Source organism: Ambystoma mexicanum, chromosome 6q, assembly GCF_040938575.1.
Source record: "Ambystoma mexicanum isolate Mex_15411 chromosome 6q, UKY_AmexF1_1, whole genome shotgun sequence".
Classification (NCBI taxonomy): domain Eukaryota; kingdom Metazoa; phylum Chordata; class Amphibia; order Caudata; family Ambystomatidae; genus Ambystoma; species Ambystoma mexicanum.
In genome coordinates, this window is record NC_090937.1 from 1,457,142,749 (window position 1) to 1,457,163,201 (window position 20,453).

Here is a 20,453-nt window from a genome sequence, read left to right on the forward strand (position 1 = left end):
GTAATACAGATGGATCTGGGTAACATTGAAGTGGAAAGCACAGTGTTGCAGTACGTTGATGACATAATAATTTGCAGCACAAGCGAAAGAAGATGTAGAGAGGACTCATTGAAGATGCTGACGGTATTGGCTGAAAAGGGTTACAAAGTAGACAAGGAGAAGTTACAGTACTGTGAGGAACAGGTACTTTACATTGGTCAGCTCATATCTCAATACGGAAGAAAGATTGCACCACAAAGAGCACAGGCTATTTCAAAAACGCCGCCGCCCCACACAGTGAGGGAACTGCAGCAGTTCCTGGGATTGTGCAACTACTGTAGAGCCTGGGTATTTGATTACAGCTCATACATAAGACCCCTACTTGAAGCACTAAAAGAAGCTAACAAAGGGGAGAAAAAGTTGAGGTGGACAATGGAAATGAAAGAGGCTTTTGATGAACTGAAAGATGCAATATCAACTGCTCCGGTGCTGGCCACCCCAGATTATGAACGACAATTTTTTATATTTTCACATTGCGACTCAGCAGTAATGAAAGCAGTGCTGGCTCAAAAAACAAGCATGGGCTACAAACCAGTAGCGTTTTACAGTGGTCACTTGGATCCTGTGATGTTAGGACATTTCCCTTGCGAACAAGGTCTCGCCGCAGCTGCCTTTGCGGTAGAGAAAGCATCAACAATCACAATGGGGTGCTCAACCACACTATTTGTGGAACATGCACTAGTTGTAATATTGAACAAGCCTAAGTCCACACTCACCACGCAGAGGGTGTCAGGTTATGAGATCATTTTATCTAGACCAGAACTATTGGTTGTTAGATGCAGTACGGTTAACCCCGCAAGGTTTATAGCAGAAGTAATTGAGGAAGGAGATTATGCACACGATTGTACGCAGACTACCGAAATGTACTCGTGTACTAGAAAGGTTGAAGAGAACGCACTAGATGGAGGTGAGCTCTTGTTCATTGATGGGTCCTCAACAATAGACCAAAGTGATGGGATAAGGAGAACTGGGGCAGCAGTGGTAAAAATGACAGAGGAACCGGTGTGTGTGGCGATGAAATGCGTACAATTACCACAGCATTACTCTGCTCAAGCAGCCAAATTGGTTGCACTGATCTTGGCGTTGAAGGAAAGTTTCGACAAACGAGTGACTATATATTGTGACAGCGCATATGTCACGTCTACTGTCCACTCCGGATTGTCCAAATGGAGGAGAAGAGGGTTTAGGAGAGCTGATGGCACCCCAGTGCAACATGCTCTCTTGTTGGCTGAACTAATTGAAGTAATAAATGACCCCCAAGAATTAGCTTTAGTCAAATGTACCGCACACACCAATGGAGAAGATCACATCTCAAAAGGAAATGCAGCAGCTGACGCACATGCGAAGTATGCTGCATATTTTGGTGAGATATGGAACCCCCCAGAGTCAGAGAGAGGGAGAGGGAGGGGAATAGTTAAGGAGATGTTGATATGAGAAGGATACACCCATCTCCAGCCACACAGATAATGGAGCTACAAGCAGCTACACCAATTGCAGAAAAAGAAACATGGGTAAAAAGAGGATGTACAATGTCACCAACTGACGCACTATGGCGCCAGGGTAACACTGGAAAGATGGTAATGCCATTGGCACTATTGAACACCGCCCTGAGCCAATTACACCACCCAGCCCACACAGGCAAGGAGGTCATTGCAGCACGAATTAGGGAAGACTGGTTCTGCCCCGAGTTAAACTCCCATGTGACAAACTTCATCAGCAATTGTCTCACATGCCAACAGTTCACGGCTGGTCACACGCTGAAGGTGATAAAAGGTACTATACCCCGGCCAGAGGGACCCTTCCTGCACATCCATATTGACTATGTTGATATGATCAACGTATGTCAAGGAAATAGGTATATGATTGTAGTAGTATGCCCATTCTCCAGGTGGATTGAAGCAGGACCCTGCTCACACCCAGATGCATTCAGAGCAGCTAAATTTCTAGTGAGGGAGGTCTTTCCCAGGTGGGGAGTGTGCGAGGTACTGCGGTCAGACAATGGCCCGCATTTCGCCAATGAAATGTTTCAGCACATCACATCCTTACTGAACATCAAGCATAAATTTGCATGTGCATACCACCCACATTCCAACGGTATATGCGAACGCCTGAATGGCTTACTAAAGGAGGCAATTGCAAAAATACAGCAAACAACAAAGAAGAGTTGGTTGTATTGCCTTCCACTAGCCCTATTTGAGTTGAGGAATAGACCAGGCTCCGACCACCACCTCACCCCTCACGAGGTGGTGACCGGACGTCAAATGCGCCTTCCTCTGATGCCAACCTCAAGAGCATTCACTGACTATGAAAACACTGCAGCTGTTCTTGGTGATGAAATGTACCAATATGTGTCTTCTTTGATTACTAGTGTAGTGTTCGTGTCTCAACAGCTCGAGCGCACGCGGGGCGGGTCTAAGAATGATCAACAAGAAGACGAGGACAGAGAACGAGAAAAAGAGAAACTTTGCAAAATTGCTAAAGGTGACCACGTACTACTCCGCAATTTCAACAGAAAGTGGAACAGCCCACGCTTCACTGGCCCCCACCTGGTAGAGGAAGTATCAACGAGAGCAGTAAAGCTACAGGACAAACGTGCCTGGAATCATCTACACGACGTAAAGATCTGCAAACTCCAGACCCGCCCTAGCGTCACCGACAGGGCAATTGGAAGAACAGCAACAGCGTCTCCCACGGAGGAAGAGACTTTTACCACAGCTAACGACCCAAGTGTCCCCCTACCCTACCACCCCCTTGATTCCCCAGAGACAACTACTGGCATAGAGAAGGGTAATTCCCACACCGCCCACCCCATGGTCACACGATCAAAGAGTAAAGTGACTTCCGCCAGTTGAGCCCTAAGCCCCCTGCCTGAATAACCCAACTGAAGGACATTTGAAGGACATTGTTTTGCACATATACACATGTAAACACTTGAATGTTCTCTCTTCTTTTTTTCTCTCGCACATGCAGGTACCGTGTATTATTGTACTGCAAAGAATATAAATAACTAACAAGGTTCACTGCCCAGGAGTAGATGCTACCCTCAGACGATAACTACCCTGAAGAATTATCACACCAATTTGTCTATCACATAAAAAGGCCAAAGTACCTAAAAAGAAGGAGGGTACGTGTCTACTACACGGCATTTCTCTTGGCCATAGAACAATCAATGCCCCATCTCCACCCTTACTTGCCTGTCCTAAGAGATAGATTACTTAGAGTGGCGTGGGAACAGCTCTTCGCCTGGGCACTGAACGACTACCTGATAGGGAGAGCTTGAAAACAACAACTAACACTAATAACGAGCATATTGAGAATTTTCAGGCGGGCAACTTTAACGTCGCAAGAATTAGCTGCCGGACTGCAGCAAGGTAAGAGCAAAAATGCCGTTGAGATTAGCATCTGTAATAAAAATGATAGGGATCTTGATGATCACCGGGTTCTTGGCTGCCTCTGTATGGCAGAACAGTTGTGCTATCAATATTTTGGCTGTTCCCAAATCTAACATACCCCCACCCCCGGCTGCAACAGGTGTTACGTCAGGTGGTACTAGCAAAACCCCACACAAGGGAAATAGAGTTAAACGCAGCACATACTCAGACCGTAAAGGTATTGACAACTACATACAAGATTCAGCACACGTCTCGAACAACATGTGGTACCAACACATGACCCAAATAGGTAAGCAGACAACAGAAGACAGCTGCTATGTCTGCTCATTGATCCCATACGCCATGAGCGCTTCCAGAACTTTCGTTGCAACGGAAATTGATGAAAAAACAGCACAATGTATAATATACTTGGCACTGTTCCAAACGAAAGGGAGATTCCAAGGGAACACGGTGCACCTGGTATGGAAAACACGAGACACATACCCGTACGAAAACAATTTCCTCAAGGTTTATTTGAGTTACAACAAGGCCAGTTTACACGCTGAGGCATTCAGATACATAACATGCGGCCCTAAAAAAGGAGAAACAAAGAAGGTAACATTACAGTACCTACCATGTGATTGGTACACCACTGAAGTCCCTGGTAAACAAGGATGTTGGGAAAGACCACTGATAATAATAACAGGGAAGGTGTACCTGGGTGACAAATGGAACATAGGAGTGGCTGGCAGCAACATGGTAACGAGAGAGGATACTAAGAGTATTGCTGAACACAACGACAGATGTTGGATGACTTGGGTCAAATACGTACCCATGCTAATATGGTTAGAGAAGGATGAAGACCCAATAACAATACTGCCGCTGACCGCGCCTAAGGTATGCTACCAACATAAAGGAGAAGTGGATGTGGGATACAACACCAACTGTGCAAGTGTGACGGAGTTACCTGAGGGGGGAGCAGGAACAGCAGTGGTAATGGACCATTACTGGGCCTGCGGAAACAAGGCATACCACACACTGCCCCCTCTGTGGAATGGTATATGCACAATGGTACACGACAATGTACAATCACTAGTGGTGCCCCAGAAACATGTAAATGTGGCAAGCTTTCCCAAAATGGATGAAGGAAACAAGAGGAAGAAGAGATCTGTACACACTCAAAAGGAGCCAGAGAACCAAAACAGCGGCAACAATTCTGTCCTGAATAGGAAGAAGAGACAAGGAGAACCTCTGACAGGAAATTACCTATGGGGACGGTCGGAAACAGCACTCTCTTCAATCCCACCAGAACACATACTATTCAGCAGAGCAGCAATGTTGTTCTCCTCAATAATACATCCGGGACTACAGGCTTACGCAAACGCAAAATGGCTCCAGATAACCAGGTGGGAACTAATGATGACAATTAATTCCACAGTAAATGGATTCAACGCAATAAAAGAAGAACTGCGAGCAGTGAGGATGGTAGCACTACAGAACAGATATGTACTGGAACTCCTCACAGCCATGGAAGGAGGAGTTTGCGCAAAGATAGGACAATCATGCTGTACATTCATTCCTGCTAACGATGCTGACAATGGTACATTGACAGAAGCAGTATCACAATTGGCCCAGATGCCCTCCAAAATGATGGATGAAAGTAAAGGTGTGAAAAAGGATGAGAGCTGGTTTTCAATATTATGGTCATGGATGCCATCTTGGTTGTCAGACGGACTGAAGATTATAGTTGGGTGCATTATTTTGGCTGGAGCTGCACTGATCTTGATAAGATTTTGGAAGGCCCGGAAGGCGCCCACCACTGACGAAATGATCGAAATGGTTGGTATGCACCCCTTGATGCCAGCAGATGACGGCCAACACACAGGCATAATAATAAAAGAGAGAGAGAAGTTGCGCAACCAGATCATCACCAACCATCTGGACCCACCATCTGTGAAGCTCGAAAACCCAAGAAACCCAAGGAGCTACATAGGAAAGTGGGTATACTGTACACCTGGAGGAACATGTGTATATATGTATAAGTCATTTGAAGACCATGTTAACCACTATGGACATTTGGGAGGAGTAACTAAAATATGGATGGTGAGAGGAGATAAGGAAAAGGATATGTTTGTGGTCGACAAGTCGACCAGAGGGGGGACTGAAGTGGGAGAATGGAAGAAGAGGCTCCCACCAATCCCCTCTCTCCCCTGGCCTAGAGGATCGCGGCCCAGGCACCCACCACGAGAGGAGTTTTCCCATCTACCAGACGACCAAATACCCTGGTACAAGAACATATGGATGTGTCCTCCCGCGTGCCCGCCAGCCTGCCATACCCTTGCTGACGCCTGCGGCATGGAGGGACTCGACTGAATCATCCAGCACTAACTCAACACATCGTTAGAGATGCCATGACGACCCAGCCAAGGGCCAGAATACCCGTGCAACATACACACTGGACACTCCCACACCAATCCACACGAAGAACATACTCAGTGCTATGACGTAGGTGACGGACACACCCACAGACGCGCATCTTTATTATTTTTCACATAGGCTTCTCAAAATGAAGAAACGCAAGACGCACAATGAACTCATCTAAAAGCTTGCTCACGCTTCTCCTAAACCCATGCGCAATAATGAAAAGTATAATGAAGACACGATACTGGGGATAAAGCAATATGATACCATAACCTAAAGCGCCTGTGTATCAAACGGCTCCACCTATACACCAGGCCCAAGTAGGCCTCAAGCAAGAGTCTCCATGAACATTGAATGAGCAAGAGTACAGTTGCTGATCCCGCAGAATGAGCCCGGCGAAAGCAGACAGTCAAGGGCACAATGTTGCTAACTCACATGCCACAAGCCGACGCCAAGGTCACACCTGCAATTAAGCCAGGCACACAGTGGAAAATGCAATATTAATTGTGCAGAATTCTGCCTCAACCACGGTCCCACCTCACGTGACCAAGCCGAACCTGACAGGGTGCCAGGCCCGGGAGGAGGGAGACGCCTGGATTCCCCGCTTCAAGACTCAGGCAGATATAATTAAGCGTCTCAAAGGACATCTGCAGCGGTGGGAGTAGTCGGCCTTCCATCATATGAATAAATCTCACATTGTCTACACGTACTCATAGTGAAACAATGTTGCAAATGACAGGTGCACCGCGAGCTGGGAACAGCGATGGTCCCAGACTGGGGGCTCGTGTGTAGACCAATCAGAACATGGGACTCTTATCACTGACGCCACTAACATTGACCAATCCTCAGGGGACTCCATGTAACAATTTTCATGTATCAATTTGAAGGGACAACCCAAGTATACCACCTGACTAACCCTCAACCACTAACAATGCTCTCTATACGTATGCTATACTAACCCTACCACTCGAGGAGCCAATCCAGAGTGGCGATAGGTTTTTGCTAACTTTCCCAGGTGACGCAAGTAGCGCGTCATACTAAGGTAAAAAGGGCCTGCGAGCCCATGATGAGGAGAGAGAGTCAGGACGGACGCGTACATTCCTTGACTCATCCCTGCCGTTTGTTCAATAAACAGCAGAACCACCTTGCTTCTTGCGTGTGCCTCATACTCATTTATTGGGATACACGGGAGGAGTTGGGGCCTCCCTGCCCGGAGCTCCGCGGACGGCTCAGCCGACCCCGGGAGAATTTCCCCCCGACAACACAGCCCACTCATTTCGGGTCCCACAAGACCTCTGGGATAATTGCCAGCGTCTTGGCTCTGACTCCGGTCCCACCACGGCTGCCTCCTCATAAGGGTCTCCTGCTGCTCCTCCACACAAAGTTCTCCCTGTTCCTCTCTTCCCTGCTTGGCTGGTCTCCCTTTATACACCTGCAGTCCTTTGACAGGTTGCCGGTGTGGATGTTTGATTAGCCCTGCCTGACCATAATTAAAGGGTCATACATGACCCTCACAGTTCTTAGCAGGCATCTTCCTCGTCCCAGTATTAGAGTGGTGAAAGAGGGTAGTCTTCATTGCTCTCTGTTGCCTCTTCTTCATCCCAGTACTCGAGTGGTGAGAGTGTGTGGTGTTCATTACTCTCAGTCTCCTCTTCCTCGTCTCAGCAACTGTCAAGTGTTATATGTGGGAACATGAGGGGAGCTGGATTATAATAGCCTATAAAGGTCAGGGAACGGTTAGGTTGGATGTACATAGGGAAAGGGGGATACCATACCTCACCTATCCCACCCTTAATCATTTTCCTTTTCCTGCCTCTGGACTGTTGATATCTCCTGTCCATTTCTTGGTCAATAGGACATGGGAAACAATATCCCATAACTGCCTCTGGGACAGGGGTTCTTCAAGAAAGGAAAATGCGGAATACTGCGTTTAGCCTGAGAGGATCTCATTCCCAATCCTCAGGGACCCTCCACCTAGGTGATCCTCCCTCACTTCTCCACCCCCAGGGTCAGGATCCAAAAGCAATGGCCTTTCCCTGGGGTTTCTCACAATATGCACACCTACATGCATGCACACACCTTAAATCAAAATCCATTTTCTTACTTTTTGAATCAGTTGGTGCAGGAAACGAGGCCTCCAGCTATCTGCCTTTTAGCAGACATGCTTGTCATGCCAGAGGAGCTGGAGACTTCCATGTTATGAGATTTGAGGGAAGCGCTTTAACTTCAAAAAGAGAATTTCTTTTTGAAGTCTCTCTTCCTTCATAAGGAAATTATTCCCATTAAGGGACAGACCCAAAATGGAAATCATGTCTTTATAAAGGCAGAGTGACTTTTTGAATTCATAGGGATTTCCCTCTCCCCCACCCCATGACATGGAGGCCTCCATGTCATGGGGTGGAGGTGTCCTATGAAATCAAAAAGAAACATAACAGAAATAATTTATTCATGAAGTTAGAGGACTAGGAAAATATTTTTTTTAATGTCTGAGGCCCGCCCCACCCCACCTCCACGACATGCCTTGCAGGGCCGGCCGCACTGCGGGGGCTGCAGGGACTCGCGCTACACCACGTATGCCTGCTGTGCCTGGACACGGATGACCATTATGATTGAATGCACAACTCTTGCCCCACCCCAACCCCACATGTCCCCTCTCGCTCCCACCCCGTACCCCAAAATCAGGCCAGAGTTACCTACACGTCCCTCTTATTCATCCCAATGCTTATGTATGAGGCACCTTGCCTCATAGGTAAGTACTGGGATGAGGATGAGTGGGACTAGGGGTAATGAACATTACAGGTAACTAAGCCAGGCATTACCTCCACGCCCCTCTACCTTGTGCCGTTAAGCAGTGTGCCTCATACACAAGTACTGGGACGAAGAACAGTATGGCTAAGAGTAGTGAAGATTACAGGTAACTAAACCAGGCATGATCACCACGTCCCCCTACCTCATCCCAGTATTTGTGTATGCCTTATACACAAGTACTGGGACGAGGAAGAGTAGGGTTAGGAGTAATGAAGTTTATCAATAAGTAATCCAGGCATTAAACACAAGCACACACATCTTCACCATACACTCACAAACACACACACACACACTCACAACCACTCATACATTTGCATGTGCATCCTTTCACCACACACTCACACACACACCCATTCATACTTCATTCACTCGTTCACTTACATAACATTATATACATATACACGCACACACATACATTCAAACAAAATACATATTGAATCCGTTGGTGCAGGGAACAAGGCCTCCAGCTCCCTGCAGCAGGCACGCTTGTCATGCCAGAGGAGCTGGAGGCTTCCATGTCATGTGGTGAAAGGGAAGCTCTATAACTACAAAAATAAATTGTTTCGTTTTCAATTCACTCTGCCTTCATAAAGAAATTATTTCTGTTACAGTCTCGTAATGGAAATAATTTCTCGTAATGGAAATAATTTCTTTATGTAGTTAGAGGACTTCAAAAAGAAAATATTTATTTTAAATGTGGCAGCAGGGCTCCCCGCTATGCCACTGATTGTGTGTGTCTAAATGTATATAATGTTACGTGTGAAAATGAGTGAGTGCATGATATATTGTTGGCTGCCTGGGTGTGCGTGTGTGAGTGTATGGTGAAAGGATGTGTGGTGGGGCGGGGATTGTGTGCTAAATAGTGATGGTCATCCATGTTAAAGTTTTGGTCCTTTTATCAGGTAGCGTGTCATGCAGTGGATGTGAGGCAGCGTAACTCTTACACCAAATAATCAAACCAACTCAGGAAGATGGCAAAGTTATTTAGCCATTTCTTACTGTGGCATGAAATGTTGTATTGGGCATCTTTGATAAGCAAGCATGATACGTGTTATTATGTAGCTAGGCTGGCATTTTAATGTAGCCAGTCTAGCCATTACTTGCTGTTGCATGAAATTTTGTATTAAGCATTGTTGATAAAGCAAGCATTGCATCAATTGGTTTTATTTCCTGAGTTACCCTACAAAACCAACTGCAAACGTTTTGTCTTTTTACCCTATTTCAAAAAAGAGTGCTGTAAAATGTACTAGTTTAATCCATTATTTAAAAAAATATATTGTCTGGGGAAGACCCCCTCCACACATTTGTTATTGGTTTCGGCTTCCTCGCTACGCTAAGTCACTAAGACATATTTGGGGGAAATATTTATGCCCCTTTACTTAAAAAATTTACCAGCCGCCACTGCTGTTTCTTACTGTGGCATTGCATATTTTTCTGTGCATCTGTGATAAAAAAAAAACATTCTCATTCTTATAGCTACGACTGGCATGTTGGTGCAACCAGTCTAAGTATGTCTTAATGTGGCATGGCATGTTTTACTGTAACATGTTTATTACATGTTTAGACTGGTCTACATTGTGCAGCCAGTTGGACATGATTTCATTGTGGCATAGCATTTTTCATAGCAAAGTTTTACATTAATGAAAGCATTAATGTTCCTGTGCACTATATGTGACTTGCATGTACTGGATTTTTGGATTGGTGTTATCCTACAAAACAATTGAAAACGCTCTGGCTTTTTAGTCAATTTTTCTCAGAATGTGTCTGTATAATGCATTAAAACACATATTTATATCTTTCTACTAGTGAAGTGTGTGACGTGCCCCTGCAGCAGCATGATCATCGTGTGCATTGCGCAAGCGTGGTAGTCTAGGCCGGCCCGGAGTGTGGTGCAACCCATGATTTGTTGCCAAGCTTGAGAGGACGCCGTCAGCATGGCTCGAAGGGGGGGCCCGCAATTCTGTGCTATGCCACTGTCTTCACTTAATATTTGTTGTCTTGTGAGACAGGCTATTTTATGAGCCCTGAAAATGCAAATGAACACAATAAAAAAATCACAAGTCGAATAAGCAGATACATTATTTTTCAACAGGGCGTTACAAGGTGCAGCAATGGGATATGCACGACCATGACTTCCTTCCGTCGGCACCTGGTTTGGGAATGATGGTTACTGTAACAGCTCCAAATGGGGAGGTAATACTTTGTTTTAATAACTTTAACAGTTCTTTTTTATAAAACTGCTTCATGAAACAACAATTTTGCTGCAAGCTGCATTATCAGGCATATGAATGCACACAGCAACTCACCCTACCAATAACGGTAAAATCAATAAATTACACTAAACATGCTGAAGATTAAAGAGCAACCCATCTATAAAGCTATGGCCGGAACATCAGCAAGATTGTTTGAAACTGTCTCTATGTAGTTAAATTCAACACAACACTAATAAAACAATACAACTGGCACTAGCAATCTCTACACATATGAGTGCACCCTCAAAATAACACAACACACCAAATAAACCTACAGCCGTCTTCCTGGCTTTTTCTGACAAGATATCCTCTCATCTCTTCAAACTGACCTTCTGAGCGGGGTGCCCTCTTCCGTGCCCTTGTCACAGGATTCAAAGCCTTCTTTATGGCTCCTTCTCCAATCAGCCACTCCGCCTTCTGCTCTGTGGGACGCCTGGTAGGGATTGGGCAGCTTTTCTCTAAGGCGGATTCTGACGACCGTCTCAGTTCATGCTTGATTTTCTGGTCTCCATGGGTCACTCGGCGGTCATCAGGCTTGCAGCGGGAAAGTCCGAGGGCATTGGTAAACTGTCTTCTGCTACCAGATGTTAAGATGGGGTGGGACCCCCTCGGGTTAAGCAGAAAGGACAGGCTGGGAAATCCTGTGTCCAATAACGGAAGTGTCCAAGGAATTTGACGAATACCTGTTTTATTGACAATCCGTATAAAACAGGGACAGCAGTGAACATCAAAAATCTTCAAGCTCACGTCCTCCTCAAGTATGACAACAGTTTAAAAGGAACTAATACGTCACAACTGATGTCTCATCACATTCTTGATTACAAAAACCTATGGGGTGGAGGGATTGGTTAGGGGAATCATCTATGTATGCGATCGATAGGGGTTAGTCTTTTCATTGGTAATGCTCTATCTGATAGCTCTGCCTGAGGCCACCTCCTAAATTGTTACAGGTGAGTCATCTCTACCCTACTGGATTGGCCAATACAAGAATTATAAGGCAGTATTATTGGAGGATGGGAATTGGTTGGCATTGACTTCACCAACCTTGGCAATTTGGAAGGTTATCAGCACCCGAGCCAGGCGGAGCGGCACCAAGGGGCTGCTTTTCCCAATTAGGATACCATTTCTGATACTCTAGGCCACTTTGAACTTGATATTGTCTTGTATCGTTGTTCTGAGAATTCAATGGGGGTGAAGGCCTCAGCCTGTCTGTCCCTGAAGCTAATTAATAGTTATTATTCTCTAGCTATAGGTCAGGTTTGTGGAGACAACATTTGGAATTATTCTGCTCAGCGTTTACTAGGATTTTAGCCCCAATTAATCTGGCAACCAGATACTTGTTCAAGCTACCTTCTTCTCAAAATTAAACCTTGATTAATGAGCACCTGACTTTCTAGGACGGTTTGTTTCTTTGATTAATCTCAGAGAAATGTGTCTCACGCTTGGGAACTGTAATATCCTGCTTTCTTGGGTACCAATCAAAACCTCCCCTTACACGGTAACCTTGGCAAGAGTTCTGCAGTTACCGTCTGGTCTGTTCGGGTCTTCATTTCCTGCTAATTTAGTGAGTTGGGTCCACCTGCAGCTTCAAGGTTTCTTGATGCTTCCCATTCACTCGAACGTGGCTGCGCCGTCCATCTTATCCAAAATGGCCACTTGTTCTTGTTGCGTTTTATGCACGCTTTATGTGTATTCTTATGCGACTTGCGTTTCAGTGTCTATTGGTTGCAGGTAACATTCTTCATGTCTAAGTGCAGTTTGACCTATTGTTTGCATATCTTCATGATGGATGCATATTTGCTTTGGGTCTAATGCAGCTACTTGTGTCAGTTTTAGCAGGGACGCCATTTGCTTCCGTCATTTTGGTTACAACATGTCCATATCTGCCAGAGTATGCAGATTCATCTGCTCTTCAATCCCTCTGGGGTAAGGTCGATAGGGTTGCCTTAATGAGTAGCATCTCTCGTATCTGCGGAATGACGGCAGAGAGGAGGCAGATGCTATGAACAACACACTCCTCTCGTTTCTATAATATCGAGATGGGGAGGTGCCGTTTCACATTTTATACATTTTGCAACAGTTAAATCACTCCCACATATTTGATTACAAATCATCCCCCACACATGATTGGCCAAACCTATACAAAGTAATGTAATCTCCTTTAATTCCCACGCTCTGACTGGACACATTTATTTAACTACCATCCACTTTCAACATACCTTTGCATCAGCTAATATTTAAAGCACACTCATTTTTGGGATCTTTCCATAGTTGGTCATGACATTATTACATAGTTACACAGTCACACAACAAACAAAATTAATTACAAGTTCTGGCGACCTCTAACCCCAAACTTGATGCACATGATCGTTGCAAGGACACTTCAACTATATAAGGAGGGGGAGGAACAAACAAGTTCCCTTTGAACTGGCAATACATAGCTTATCCGCCCAGACTTGCTGACGTCCTTATTTCACAATAAGTTTGAGAATACAGGTGAGTGCCTAATCCCTGCTTTTGACCCCCTTCTCACGTTATGTATTTTTCTGTGATTTTGCGTTGCCTAGTGCCTCCTGCGCTCATTCCCCAGCCCCTGCTTTGTGCCCCCTTTCCCACCCACAGACCACCCCCTGCCCCTATTGGCTGCCGTACTTGCGACTGAGAGTTTAATATCTCGACAAGCACACCTGTACTCCACTTTAGTTTGAGAGTACAGGTGAGTGCCTGATCCATGCCTTTAGCCCCCTTCCCAATCGCTATTCCAAGTTTAATATCTCAGCAAGCACACTTGCACTCTACTTTAGCTTGAGAGTACAGGTAGGTGAGTGACTAATCCCTGCTTTTGGCCCCCCCTTCCCACATTATATATTTTTGTATTTTTCTGTGGTTTTGCGTTGCCTATTGTGAGAAACCCGAGGGAGTTCTCACGGCTAGACCCAGAGGATCTTTTGTTCAGGTGGCCAGGGCACGGCCATCGCCTTTGAAACCAGACCCTGGGAGGATGCAGGAGGATCACCTGGACAGGGGGATCTCGGGGACTGCAGGAGGAGTTCCCTCGGGAGAGACACAGTATTCCCACCTTTCCCACACCCCCTCAGTCTACATGAGATATGTTAAACCCAATTTTCCCATAATTGCAAGAAAACACTATGACTTCCCAACGCTTCCCCCCTTTTCTATGCAAACACTGAGACGAAGATGAGAGTGACTGAGAGGACGAAGATCTCTGAGCAGAAACACACTCAGACACAGAAGACAGACTCTTCCCTTTTAACAACAGACTGTCCCCTTAACAAGGACAGGCAGGGTCAAGCCTCCCTTGACAATCAGTCTCACCTGAGACCTATTAAATCTCCCCCTCACTATAAAAGGCAGAGCACACAGGCACTCTCTGAGTGAGATGGGGATGCTACATGGTGCACGGAAGCCAGAGGGAGAAAATTCGAGCTGGACAGGAAGGCCTGGAGGAAGAAGAACTGCCTGATTGCTGGGCTTGTGAGTACAAGGGAGGCGGCAGTGTGGAAAGGGAACTATACCTCTAGGAAGCCAAACCAGGGTAGCTGGGGTTACCTGGCGGCGCCCACACCAAAGCTCCTCCCCTGGGCAAAGCAGGACAGCCCAGGCCTTTAAGGGGCAGGTGGCGAGACCCTGACCTCAACAAGTATCCCCAAAAACTCCTGAAGCTCCCAAAACCGCCAGAATGCCAAAAAGGGGAGCTAGCGAAGTGGGAGAAAAATCAGAATTAAGTATTCTACGACTGGAAGTCCTAAGGCATTTATTTTTTTTACTTTGAGAGGGGTCTGAGCCCGAATGAGGGAGCCCCATCTGTGACCTTTGGAGGGTGTCCGAGTCCGACTGAGCGAGACCCATCCGTGACCTTTGGAGGGGGTCCAAGCCCGACTGAGGGAGACCCCTGGAGGAAACCAAGAAAGAAACACACACAGCCGGTGAGTTGGCAAGCGACCCGAGAGACCAGCGTGTGTTAAAGATTGAAGTGGCAGACATGTGAATGAAATTTGAAGTAAAAATATAGCTGTGAAATCAGCGATACTGAGTAACGAGTGGTTCAGTGAAAGTAAGTAGCCCACTCGAAAGTCTCTGTGAAAGGTGAATTGTTTGTAACGAGAAAATGAATGAATTGTTAGTCGAAGCGGTCCTGCGGAGGTCTGTAAAGCAAGCCACGCACATTCGAAAGTCTTCGACATCCGAAAGCGGTCTGAGTCCAATTGAGGGAGACCCGAAGTGCGAGTCTTGTTGAACATTGTTTGATAAGTTGTGAGCTCGACAGAGGTGGACCTAGGTACATTTCGTTTTGAGGTTTGAGCCCGACATAGGGGGACCAACGTGAACTTTTTGTTGAACTATATATTGAAGCTGGAAAGAAAGACTTTAGCGTGGAAGGACAGGCAGGCCTCGATCCAGGTTTTTAACTGCCTTTAATTTTGAAGAACCTGAGCCAGAGTGTGTCATCATGTCTATGGGGGCTGCCTTTCCCTGTGCTGTTCAACGTGGGGAGGAGAGCTCAAAGATCCATATTGATTCTTTATAGTTTTACACATTATTCTTTTGCATACACATTTTTGCCACACACATTTTGTTACATTAGAGTAAGGGCTGGAATTCGGTTTTGTTAGTATAGGCCATCTTGTTTTGGCAGACTCCACTAGGACTGTGTTATTTATTATTTGATTGTTGAGCGTGCTCTCATCATAGATGTAGGGCAAGATAGACATTCTTCCAAACCTTTTTCAGAGAACAATAAAGGTTTTCCAAAAGTATCTTTTGTGTCTGTCTTGCTTTTGATACAATGCTTCCCTTACACTATTCTCCACTGCGCTTGTTCCCAGCCCCTGCTTTGTGGCCTTTTTCACACCCGTAGCCCATCCCCCTCCTCCATTGGCTGTCATACTCCTTCTTAGTAGGACTACCCTGGGCAGTCTCCCTGCCCAGCAGCCCTATACAAAGGACCCCAATGCAAAGGGCGGCTCCGACATAAGCAGCTCCAGATCGTGTCAGCCGGGGAGCAGGGAGCCTGCAGCCGTCAACCTGTGTTGACTGACAAAGCACGTGTGGTGCGGACAGGTGGGGCAGCACTCACTGCACCCCACTAAACTGACCCACTTCTCTTATTACTCTTATATTACTCTTATCTATCTTACCTCACCACCCATAAGCCTACAATCCAATGCATACACCCACAATCATACGACAACCACACCTCTCATACAGACCCAATGTGTTAGCTTTCCACACCTGGAAAATTTGTACTGCTTAGCCATCTGTGTTGCTCAGCCATCTCTCACATCTAGGCGAACTGTGTTGCTTTACCATTTCTCACATCTAGCAATTTGTACTGCTTAGACATTTCTCACATCTAGGCGAACTGTCTTGCTCAGCCAACTCTCACATCTAGGCGAACTGTGTTGCTTTACCATTTCTCACATCTAGGCGATTTGTACTGCTTAGTCATTTCTCACATCTAGACACATTGTGTTGCTTATCCATTTCTCACATCTAGGCGATTTGTACTGCTTAGTCATTTCTCACATCCAGGCAAACTGTGTTGCTTAGCCATTTCTCACATCCAGGCGACTTTTACTGCTTAGACGTTTCTCACATCTAGGCGAAATGTGTTGCTTAGCCATTTCTCACACCTGGCTGAACTAATTCTAACACTCAACCCTCCTCATAAACCTCTCACATACTGCCTCCAAATTTCACACCCAGGCTCAGTGAATGGTGCATCCGAACTGAAGCTGCCAACAGCACATCACAGCTCCCTTGCTCTTTTCCCGCTCCTCCCACTAACGTTACCCTCCCCTTCTCTTTTTCACAGAACCATCAGAGAGACCACGCAAGTGGCACCTGTGTGAGGCATCAAAACCTTTAACATTAAGCTAAGCGACTACCAATTCAGCACGCATGGCCTCTGGGCACATCCTGAGAATCTGATCGAAACCAATAAACCATTTGTCAACTCTGGCCTTAAGCAACCCTTGCACCGGGTTTATTACTTGGTCCTAAACTGACTCTACCATATGGACAGACTTCGCTGGACTATGAATAACAGGCTCCCATGTACTTAAAAAGATTGCATCTCCTCTCCACAATAGTACCAAGTCGTACAAACCCGAGCCTGGCTGTAGCTGACCATGCGATATAATTGCAGCTGCCCGTTGACTTTCCTCAAACTTCATCCTTGCTCAACCAGTTTTCCCAGACCCCCCATGTATGTATGTCTCTGTCAGAATCCGTGGCAGTTGAACTCGAAGTGTAGACAGTGAGTACTCGCTACCAATATACCCTTCTGGACACACAAGGTGAAGTACAGAGGAGTCAATCAGCTGAAAGAATAAGGAACACCACACGAAAGACAAGGCACTGTAAAGGAACAACGACAGGTTACTTAACAGTTTGTTTCCAGTACATACAGTAAACAAAATAACCACAAGATACTGACCATTATCAATGGAGAAGCCTTGTAACTGGCCAGTGTACCTCCTATTTCCAGATGGTAGGTGCAAATGATATTCTGTGGGTAGACAGAGTATATCATGAAGGAACCAGAAACAGGAAAACAACAAGGAAGCAAAGGGTTTACTCAGAAGTTGACTTACCAAGGCGAACCTGAGAGACTTTTCAAGACCAACGGAGGCACCAGTGTGTTCTAGCCTATTCTACACACGATGGCACGAGGACGCCTAGGTGAAAAGCACAAGTCTCTAGTCCCAGGTCTACCCTGCCGGCATGAGGACGCCTAACGACCTAAGCGTCAGTGGTGAACAGTCTATAGTTCAAGCGCTTCGTGCGAACACCCTGGTGTGGTGTTGGCAGTTAGAATGCAGGTTCCTGTGGGTACCTGGAGAATGGTCAAAAGAGTTCTGGGTTCGGCGTTGTGGAGTTGTTGGAGCAGGCAGAAAGCAATTCAGTAAACGTTCCGAGTTTGTAAGGAAAACAGCAGGCAGAAGGCAATCCAGTAAACGTTCTGAGTTCGTTAGGGAAAAGCAGACAAAAGGCAATCCAGTAAAGGTACCGAGTTCGTAAGGGAAGAGCAGTCGGGGTCGAGTCAGAGCAGCAGGCGGAAGAGAAGAAGTGAAGCAGAACAGGTCCGGTATACAGGAGCAGACAAAACAGGTAGGGGCAGGCAAGGATCAATTGTTATACCAGCATAGACAGTAGACAAAAGGACAAAAACAGAATGTGGATTCAAAAACGAGACAAAGTCACAAGGGACGTAGCCACGGTTTCTTTTCAAAATCAGAAGCGGGGTTTAGCGGAAGTCCGGAAGTATTTCAAGGGAATCATGGAAACCAAACTCCTCCCCGACACGTCGCGCTCTGTACCGTGCATGCAGTGGATGCCAAAGTCGCCATGACAACCCGCGTAAACCGAAGCCGTGAAGACGTATGTGGCATAAACGGGGCTGGGCATTGGAAGGACAAGAAAAAGCAGCCCTCCCATTGTGTACACGGTATAGCACAGTGTGTTGATTTATTCTGGTTGCGGGAGAACGTGCCAGAAGGAAGCAAGACCTGACAGTCTGTTAATGTATGTACAAGACTAATTCGCCTTTTGTAGTTGTTTCTCAATTACAAATCCCCTATCTGTTTCTCAATTACAAATCCCCTATCTCGTTTGCGCCTTTGAAGCTCCTCGCTGCCCAATTTATGGCGCTATATGTCACACCACACACCTTCATTGTGTTTATATTGCATAGGCAGATTTGATATTATCTTTTTACGCACGTGCACATCTGAAATCTATCAACTTAAACACAAAGTAACACTAAAAGTAACACTTAGCCCTTCCTTATTAACTACACTAGATACATGCTAAAACTTCACGACAACATCGCCGTCTCCCCAGTCACCAATATGACGTGCGCAATGCAAACCTCTCTTTCTCCTTGGGACCTTTATCAACCACTCCAACAGGAGATAAGCAAAAGGGATTATTCAGAAGTGATATGTCCTCTGTTGACGATGGGGAGAGCGTAAAGGAGATCCGGGTGCTCATATGGAATGTACAGGGCCTGAATTCACCAATGAAGAGAAAATCAATGATGCGTAGATCACTAGAGTTATCTGCAGGAATAGTATTGTTGCAAGAAATACATCTACTAAAAGACGAAAATCGTCTGATTCACAAATGGCATAACAAAAGGTATTTCGCATCAAGTGGGGAGAAGATAAGGCGAGTGGCAATTTTATTGAGCCAAGAAATCCCGTTGACGGAGGTGAAAGTTAGGAGTCATGAAGGTCTCACTATATGGACGGACACTTAAACTCCTATCTATTTATCCTCCTAACACTGGCCAGGACCAATTTCTGAAACGGATGATTCCACAGGTTGGCTTTTTTATGGCGGGTTACGCAATAATTGGACGAGATTTTAATCTGGTACCTGACCCGGACAAGGATAAAACCTTGGCCCACTCCAGAATCAATTATAAGAATTTGATTGAATTCACTCGATTATTGAGGGAAATCGGTGTGGTGGATGTATGGAGGCTATATAATGGGGATCAAAGTGACTATTCTTTTTACTCTCATGTCCGTGGGGTAGATTTGCAGTAAATGTCGGGTGCGTTGTTCCCTTGCTTGGAGGGGCTTTCCATCGAGCTTCGCTTTAACTCGGATCAGGGCCTTTGGACAGCGTGTCTGAGGGTCGAGGGTAGGCCCACTTCCCCTAGAAGCCCTTGGAAGCTATATGACCAGCATTTGAGGGTTGAGATACTGCGTAGAGAGATAGCAGAGCAAATTAGGAGCTATTTCATAGAGAATAATACTTTGAGTGTTCTATGGCTACTGTTTGGGATGGCATGAAGGCAGTAATTAGGGGAGAGATCATGCCACGTAGGGCGGCCTATAGTAGGACCAAGCGACTATATCAAACCCAACCGGAGGAATCGGTTCGGGAACTGTAAGGTGAACATAAAGCTTCCGGAACTCGCAAGGAATGTCAGAAGCTGAAATCGGTTAAGGCGCAATTCGAGGCTCATCTGGTGGATGGATCGGCACAGGGCTTACTGAAAACAAACCTGCATTATTATGCTAATGGAAATAAAGCGAACCGCCTATTAGTTTAAAAGCTTAAAAACATATCCCTGAAATATCACCCAAGTAATTTAAGAGAAGGATGGGATCCTAAAATATGAGGAAAAGGAAAAGAGATATTTGATATATGAATATTTTCAGCAATTACTGTCAGGAACTCCACCTGATGGAGAAAGGCGGGCAGATTACTTGACCAGAGCAACTGCGCCCCGCCTACCGGAGAGTCAGATAGAACCCCTAGAACACCCAATTTCACCAACAGAAGTTGAATGGGCGATAAAAACTCTCAAGAATACTACGCCTGGCGCTGATGGGGTCTCTGCACATGTTTACAAAGCATTTTCTCACATTCTAATCCCCACATGGCTAACCTGTTTAACTTATTCCTAATATCGGGGAGCATACCCCCTTCGATGGAAAAATCAGTAACAGTACTTATACCTAAATCGGGGAAGGATAATTTTATTTATTTGCATTTATAAAGCGCTCACACCGCCCTGAGGCAT

The 20,453-nt window shown here is 45.8% G+C and overlaps 1 protein-coding gene across 1 annotated transcript in view; it reads left to right on the forward strand.

Annotated features, from left to right (window-relative positions):
- The window catches only part of LOC138515630 (transmembrane emp24 domain-containing protein 11-like), a 130,154-nt gene that overhangs the window by 25,741 nt on the left and 83,960 nt on the right, over positions 1-20,453 (forward strand). The window contains exon 2 of the mRNA XM_069630337.1: positions 10,732-10,832. Within this exon, the coding sequence (XP_069486438.1) occupies positions 10,732-10,832 (101 nt within the window). The remainder of the gene's footprint in view (positions 1-10,731; positions 10,833-20,453) is intronic.